Genomic DNA, 9,198 nt, shown 5'->3' on the forward strand with positions numbered 1-9,198 from the left:
GTGAGTTAACTCTGGAGGTCAATTTATCTTTGTTTCCTAGGCTTTTCTTGCTGATTGGCTTAGTACAAGGCTGTTCTTTGGTTCAACTCATACATGTTTAACTGATCATGCTCTTTCAGCTTTTATTCATATGATTCTTTCCCTGAATATTTGGTACAATTTGTGCAATTGTTTCACACTCAGGAAAAAGTTTCCTTTCACATTTCTTTTCTGGGAATGTTGGTCTTTTCTGTTTGTTTTTATTCACCTGTATAGGTTTTTTTTAAAACACTTGTAGCATTGTCTCCAGCTGCTTTCATATAGAGAGCTAATTCTGGGAGATGGGTCACTCCAGAGAAGACTTCCCCACAGCAGTATTTCCTGGTCAAAACAGGGCCAGGGACCCATGAAGGGGTGGTAGATCAGTTCCAAAATGTCCTCAGGAAGACAGATTTTTGCATTCATATACATAGGTATATGGTTGATAATTTTCTTTTCTTTTGATATTTTTGCATGTCTTTGGTGTGACGATGATGTTGGCCTCATAGAATGGAAGAGTTTGAGCCAGATTGGTGTAAATTCTTCTTGGAATTTTTGGTAAAATTCACTTGTGAAGCCATCTGTTCCTACAGTTTTCTTTGTTTATAGGTTTTTCATTATTGCTTCACTTACTTTATTAGTTACTGATCTGTAGCAATTGTCCATTTCTGCTTGATTCAGTATTGGTAGCTTATGTGTCTTTAGGAACTTGTCTATGTAATCTAGATTACCTAATTTGTTGGTGTATGGTTCTTAGTAGTAACCTTTTATAATCTTTTTTATTTCTGTGGTGGTCATAGTAATGACCCACTTTTCATTTCTGATTTTAGTTATTTAGTCTCTTTTTTCTTTATCAGTCTAGCTAAAGTTTTGTAGACATTATTGATCTTTCCAAGAACCAACTTTTGTTTTTGCTGATTCTCTCTAGTGTTTTTTTTAATTCTCTATTTCATTTATCTCCATTGTAATCTTTGTTATTTACTTCCTTGTGGTCATTCTGGGTTAGTTTGCTCTTCTTTGCTAGACCCTCCAGTTGTGAAGTTAGGTCTCTGATTTGAGATCTTTCTTCTTTTTTAATGTAAGCATTTAGAGTTATAAATTTCCCTTTTAGCACTGCCTTTGGTGCATCCTATATATTTTTTGGTATGCTGTGTTTTCATTTTCATTCACCTCAAGATATTTTTTAATTTGTTTTTTGATTTCTTCTTTGATCCATTGGCTGTTTGAAATTATGCAGCTTAATTTCCACATATTTATGAATTTTCAAGTTCTCCCTCTGCTATTTCTAGACTCATTCCATTGATATAAGAGAAGTTACATTGTATGATTACAGTAATTTTGAACTTATTGGGTCTTGTTTTGTGACCTAGAATATGGTCTGTCCTGGAGAATGATCCATATGCACTAGAGTAGAATGTGTATTCTGCTGTTGTGGGGTGAATTGTTCTATATATATATCTGTTAGGTCTACCATTTTTAGAGTATCAAATGTTCTTTTCATTATTGAAAGTGATATATTGAAGTCTCATACAATTAATGTAGAACTATTTCTCCTTTCTATTTGCTTCATATGTTTTGGGGCTCTGCCAATAGGTACATATATATCTATAATTGTTAAGTATTCTGGTTGAATTGACCTCTTTCTTCTTTTTTTTAATGTTCTAAAAATCTTTAATTTTTGTGTACCAGATTCATAAAGGATACCTTGTAAGAAAGAACAAGCATGGTGAAAATTTTTAAAGAAATTATTGTGTGAGTATTTATGAAGGTTGTGATTTTTAAAATTTAAGCGTCATATGATATATAAAGCAATAACAAGGAAAGATGAGGCTTACTTTTAACAATATTACTTAATAACATATTAAATATATATTAATATATTATCAAATCTATGAAGAACCACAGGTCAATATACTTCTGCTGGTTACTTTTTAATTTTTTCACTTTAAAGACAAGACCAAAATCAAAACCTCTGAACTTACAGTTTTCAACTTGAAAGAATCAAAGAATGATTGTAATTTAAAATAGTTATCAATAAAGCATATATTCTTATGAGTATTAATGGCTGATACTGAAACAGGATAAAGTATAAACATCTTATTCTGCTCTTAATTTGAAGTTGCCAGTGAAATCAATTACAATTATTTATTCTGAAAGATGCTACTATGAAGGCTGTACATTTAGATATGGATAATGACTATTTCAAATTAAATTTAAGGAATACCTAGAAAATGGGTTTATTTGGAACTTGCAGGCAGATTTATATTATTCATTAGCAATGAGTTTTTAAGGACTTAGAAGGCCAATGTTTTAATATAGAACTAGCTTTAAAATTGTCTTCCTTTAGTGTTTTCAATTGTCACATGACCATGAACCAAAGAACCAAATAATTTCAAATGATCACTGATATTATTTAGGCAAAAATTCTCATGTGTCAGTACTTTTAATGTTGTATACATCAAATTATAGTAGAAAGACAACTATAAACAAGATGCAGTCCCTATTTTCATTAACAGCACAACTGTGTTACAGTAAACCAAGTTTATGTTCAACCATCAAGTGTGGTTCTCCCATTACTTCACTTTGTGATGGATCATTAAGAATATCTTCAAATCCAATAGTCTTAGCATTACCCTGCAAAATATTCAGTGAAAAGTTTGAGCTCAGAAGAAATGGAAGCTTCTGAGCCTGCTGCACTGCCTTGAATTCCATCTGTAATTTTAGTGGAGCAAACAGACCCTGGATGTTTCTCAATGTGGAAAAATTCATTTTATCTTGGTTGAGCTGGAAATTCTTTTCTGATAATTCAAGAGGATGACTAGGAAAAAGTTTATTTTTCACACAAGGAAATCCTCTCCGAAGAAGATCTTGACTTTCAAAAGGGCCACTTGCTGAAAGTTCAGTAACTGGAATACTGTCCTTTAGCTGAGATCCAAGTCCTCTGGCATTCATCTTCAGCCCGCTGTCTGCACCCTCTTTATTCTTATATAATGACCATATTTTTCTCTTATTGGTCTATTTGGTTTAGAGTATTGTTGAAATATTTGAGTGCATTATTTATCTTCTGTTGAGATTTTCTATCCATTATTGAAAGTGTTGTATTAAAGTCTCCCACTATTAATGCAGAACTATCTGCCTTGCTTCATATATTTTGGGAGCTCTGCTGTCAGGTGCATATGCATATATGTTTATAATTGTTGCTTCTTCTTTTGCAATTGAACCCTTTACCTATACATAATGAGTATCATTGCCCCTTGGAACTGTTTTTTACTTGCCTATTATATCTGATGTTATTATAGCTTCCCCCACACTTTTGGTTATTGTTTGCATGGTATATAGTTTTCCATCCTTTCACTTTCTACATACATGTGTCTGAATTTAAAGTGGGTGTCTTGTAAACAGCATGTAGATGGGTCATGATTTTTTTCTATTCTGGCAATCTCTGCTTTTGACTGGCAAGTTTAATACATTTACATTCAAAGTAACTTCTGATAATGTAGGACTTTATTATGCAATTTTCCAAATTGGTCACTGTAAGTCTTGCACCATTTTTGACCCTCAATTCTTCCATTACTGCCTAACTTCATATTTATTTGATCTTCTGTAGTGTATAATTTGATCCCCTTCTCATTTCCTACTTGTATGTTTTACAGATATTATCTTTGTGGTTACCATGGGGCTTAATTTTAGCATCCTAACTATAACAATCTCAAATGATTTGGTACCGTCTTAACTTCAATGGCATACCCAAACTATGCTCCTAACCTCTCCATAACCCACTTTTTTGTTGTTCTTCTCACAGGTTATATATTTGTATATTAGGCATTCAAAACCCTAGATTTTTTATTATATTTTATACATTTGCATTTTAGATATTTAAGTAATGAAAAGTGTTTTTACATACCCAAAAATCAATACAATAGTAATGGTATTGATACTTGCAGGTTGGTTATCTTACCAGGATATTTATTCTTTAGGGTGCTTCATTCTAGTATCTTCCATCCTTTAATTTCAATCTGAAGTCTTCCTTTTAGCATATATTTATATATATATATACATATATATATATATACACATGTAATTGAGATTGTTCACATACCATAAAACTACCTAAGGATCCAAAGTGTAGAATCAATTGCCCATGGTACCATCATACATCTGTGCATCCAACAACACAATTTTTAGAACATTTTCATTACTCCAGAAAAGAAATAAAGACAAAATAAAAAAAAGAAACTGAGATCCTACCATACCACTAACCATGCCCCCCTCCATTATTGATTCATAGTTTTGGTATAGTACATTTGTTACTGTTGCTGAAAGAATGTTAAAATAATACTAGCTGTAGTATATAGTTTGCAATAGGTACATATTTTTCCCTGTATGCCTCTCTATTATTAACTTCTAGCTATAGTGTCATACATTTGTTCTAGTTCATGAGAGAGATTTCTAATATTTGTATAGTTGATCATGGACATTGTCCACCACAAGATTCACTATTTTATACATTCCTATCTTTTAACCTCCAACTTTCCTTCTGGTGACATGTGTAACTCTGAGCTTACCCTTTCCACCAACTACACACCTTCAACACTGTTAGTTATTCCCACAACATGCAACCATCACCCCTGTCCATTTCCAAACATTTAAGTTCACCCTAGCTGAGCGTTCTGCTCATAATAAGCAACCGCTCCCCATTCTTCAGCCTCATTCTACATTCTGGTATCTTATATTTCATGTCTATGAGTTTACATATTATAATTAGTTCATATCAGTGAGACCCTGAAATATTTGCCTTTGGTTTGTCTGTCTTATTTCACTCAATATAGTGACCTCAAGGTTTCTTCATCAACCCATTTCTTTTAAGATGATTTTCTTCACACACCATACATTCCATCCTAAGTAAACAATCATTTGTTCCCTGTATAGTCACATATTTATGTATTCAGCACCATCACTGCTCTCTACATAAGGACATCTCAATTTCTTCCACAAAGATGAAGAGTCAAAGAAGGCATAGAAGCAAAAAGAAAAGAGAAGGAGAGAAAAACAAAACAAAACAAAACAAAAAACAAAACTTGATAGCTAGAAAGTGACAAAAGGAAAGATAGCATTACCCTAAAGTAAAATAAAGAGTCAAGCAACATCACCAATGCCAGGACTCCCATACCCTCCCCTATTCCCCACCCCCCATATGCATTTAGCTTTGGTATATTGCCTTTGTTATATTAAAGGAAGCATAATACAATGTTTCTGTTAATTATAGTCTCTAGTTTGCATTCATTGTATTTTCCCCGAAATCCCACCCTATTTTTTTGTTTTTTTAACTCCTTAGTTATTTATCGGTACTTATTACAACATGAACCTGTATCAATTTTACATATATATTTACATATATATACAAGAAAATATATATTTTTAGTCTATTTGTACTAGAATGGTTGACTCCACATGACCAGGAATCGTGTCTTTTTTTTTAATTTTATTTATTTATTTATTTATTATTTTTTTATTGAGCTTGTTCAGATACCATACAACTATCCAAAAATCCAAAGTGTACAATCAATTGCCCATGGCACCACCATACAGCTGTACATCCATCAACACAATTAAATTTTTTTCAATTTTTAGAACATTTTCATTACTCCAGACAAGAAATAAAGACAAAAAAAAGGAAACTCAGATCTTCCCATACCCCTAACCATGCCCCCTCCATTATTGATTCATAGCTTTGATATAGTACATTTGTTACTGTTGATGAAAGAATGTTAAAATACTACTAATTGTAGTATATGGTTTGCAACAGGCATATATTTTTCCCTATATGCCTATTATTAACTTCTAGTTATAGTGACATACATTTGTTCTAGTTCATGAGAGAGATTTCTAATATTTGTATACTTAATCATGAACATTGTCCACCACAAGATTCAGTGTTTTATTCATTCCCATCTTTTAACCTCCAACTTTCCTTCTGGTGACATGCGTGACTCTGAGCTTACCCTTTCCACCACCTTCACATACCTTTCGGCACTGTTACTCTCATAACATGCAACCATCACCCCTGTCCATTTCCAAACATTTAAGTTCACCCTAGCTGAGCGTTCTGCTCATAATAAGCAACCGCTCCCCATTCTTCAGCCTCATTCTACATTCTGGTATCTTATATTTCATGTCTATGAGTTTACATATTATAATTAGTTCATATCAGTGAGACCCTGAAATATTTGCCTTTGGTTTGTCTGTCTTATTTCACTCAATATAGTGACCTCAAGGTTTCTTCATCAACCCATTTCTTTTAAGATGATTTTCTTCACACACCATACATTCCATCCTAAGTAAACAATCATTTGTTCCCTGTATAGTCACATATTTATGTATTCAGCACCATCACTGCTCTCTACATAAGGACATCTCAATTTCTTCCACAAAGATGAAGAGTCAAAGAAGGCATAGAAGCAAAAAGAAAAGAGAAGGAGAGAAAAACAAAACAAAACAAAACAAAAAACAAAACTTGATAGCTAGAAAATGACAAAAGGAAAGATAGCATTACCCTAAAGTAAAATAAAGAGTCAAGCAACATCACCAATGCCAGGACTCCCATACCCTCCCCTATTCCCCACCCCCCATATGCATTTAGCTTTGGTATATTGCCTTTGTTATATTAAAGGAAGCATAATACAATGTTTCTGTTAATTATAGTCTCTAGTTTGCATTCATTGTATTTTCCCCGAAATCCCACCCTATTTTTTTGTTTTTTTAACTCCTTAGTTATTTATCGGTACTTATTACAACATGAACCTGTATCAATTTTACATATATATTTACATATATATACAAGAAAATATATATTTTTAGTCTATTTGTACTAGAATGGTTGACTCCACATGACCAGGAATCGTGTCTTTTTTTTTAATTTTTATTTATTTATTTATTTATTATTTTTTTATTGAGCTTGTTCAGATACCATACAACTATCCAAAAATCCAAAGTGTACAATCAATTGCCCATGGCACCACCATACAGCTGTACATCCATCAACACAATTAAATTTTTTTCAATTTTTAGAACATTTTCATTACTCCAGACAAGAAATAAAGACAAAAAAAAGGAAACTCAGATCTTCCCATACCCCTAACCATGCCCCCTCCATTATTGATTCATAGCTTTGATATAGTACATTTGTTACTGTTGATGAAAGAATGTTAAAATACTACTAATTGTAGTATATGGTTTGCAACAGGCATATATTTTTCCCTATATGCCTATTATTAACTTCTAGTTATAGTGACATACATTTGTTCTAGTTCATGAGAGAGATTTCTAATATTTGTATACTTAATCATGAACATTGTCCACCACAAGATTCAGTGTTTTATTCATTCCCATCTTTTAACCTCCAACTTTCCTTCTGGTGACATGCGTGACTCTGAGCTTACCCTTTCCACCACCTTCACATACCTTTCGGCACTGTTACTCTCATAACATGCTACCATCACCCCTGTCCATTTCCAAACATTTAAGTTCACCCTAGTTGAATATTCTGCTCATAATAAGCAACTGCTCCCCATGCTTTAGCCTCATTTCTATATCCTGGTAACTTATATTTCATGTCCATGGGTTTATGTAATATAATTAGGTCATATCAGTGAGACTCTGAAATATTTGCCTTTATGTGCCTGTCTTATTTCATTCAATATAGTGCCCTCAAGTTTTCTTCATCAACCCATTTCTTTTAAGATGGTTTTGTTCAAACACTCTACATTCCATCCTAAGTAAACAATCATTGGTTCCCCATATAGTCCCATACTTATGTATTGAGCATCATTGCCACTCTCTATATAAGGACATCTCCATTTCTTCCACAAAGACAGAGGAAGAGTCAAAGAAGGCAGAGAGGCAAAAGAAAAAGAAAAGGGAAAGAGAGAAAAACAAACAAATAAAAAAACTTGATAGCTAGAAAGTGACAAAAGGAAAGGTAGCATTAACCTAAAGTAGAATTAAGAGTCAGACAACATCACCAATGCCAGGAGTCCCATAACCTTCCCCTATTCCCCAACCCCCATATTCATTTAGTTTTGGTATATTGCTTTTGTTACGTTAAAGGAAGCATAATACAATGTTTCTGTTAATTCTAGCCTCTAGTTTGCATTGATTGTATTTTCCCCCAATCTCATCCTATTTTTAACACCTTGCAATGCTGAAATTCATTTGTTCTACCTCATGTAAAAACATATTTGTGCCTTTTATTACAATCATTGAGCACCCTAGGTTTCCCTGAGTTACACAGTCCCAGTCTTTATCATTCGTCTTTTGTTCTGGTGTCCCACATGGTCCCAGCCTTCCTCTTTCAACCATATTCACAGTCATCTTTGTTCAGTGTACTTACATTGCTGTGCTACTATCTCCCAAAATTGTTTTCCAAACCTCTCACTCCTGTCTTTTCCTTTCTGTCTGCAGTGCTTCCTTTAGTGTTTCCTGTAGAGCAGGTATCTTGTTCACAAACTCTGTCATTGTCTGTTTGTCAGAGAATATTTTAAGCTTTCCCTCATATTTGAAGGATAGTTTCACCAGATACAGGCTTCTTGGTTGGTGGTTTTTCTCTTTCAGTATCTTAAATACGTCACCCCACTTCCTTCTTGCCTCCATGGTTTCTATTGAGAAACCCACACATAGTCTTATCAGGCTTCCTTTGTATGTGATAGATTGCTTTTCTCTAGCTGCTTTCAGGATCCTCCCTTTATCTTTGATGTTTGATAATCTGATTATCAAGTGTCTTGGCATAGGCCTATTAAGATCTATTCTGTTTGGGGTATTCTGTGCTTCTTGGATCCATAATTTTATATCTTTCATAAGAGATGGGAAATTTTTATTGATTATTGCTTCTGCCTCTTTCCCTTCTCTTCTCCTTCTGGGACACCAATGACACATAAATTCTTGCTTTTCATTTTATCTTTAAGTTCCCAGGGATGTTGCTCATATTTTTTTCATTCTTTTCTTTATATGTTCTTTTGTGTGTAGGCTTTGTTCTCCAGTTCCTGAGTGTTTTCTTCTGCCTCTTGAGATCTGCTGTTGTATGTTTCCATTGTGTCATTCATCTGTTTTGTTGTGCCTTTCATTTCCATAGATTTTGCCAGTTGGTTTTTTGAATTTTCAATTTCTACTTTATTTGCATCCTGT

The 9,198-nt window shown here is 33.5% G+C and overlaps 1 protein-coding gene across 1 annotated transcript; it reads right to left on the reverse strand.

Annotated features, from left to right (window-relative positions):
* Window positions 1-2,448: 2,448 nt before the first annotated feature.
* On the reverse strand, window positions 2,449-2,970 carry LOC119523795 (proteasome maturation protein-like). Its single transcript, XM_037822603.1, has one exon. It carries the CDS (start codon window positions 2,968-2,970, stop codon window positions 2,545-2,547), a length of 426 nt encoding a protein of 141 aa, XP_037678531.1. The 3' UTR covers window positions 2,449-2,544.
* Between the last annotated feature and the right edge of the window lie 6,228 nt (window positions 2,971-9,198).

The sequence above is a fragment of the Choloepus didactylus genome, chromosome X, assembly GCF_015220235.1.
Source record: "Choloepus didactylus isolate mChoDid1 chromosome X, mChoDid1.pri, whole genome shotgun sequence".
In the NCBI taxonomy this organism is placed as follows: domain Eukaryota; kingdom Metazoa; phylum Chordata; class Mammalia; order Pilosa; family Megalonychidae; genus Choloepus; species Choloepus didactylus.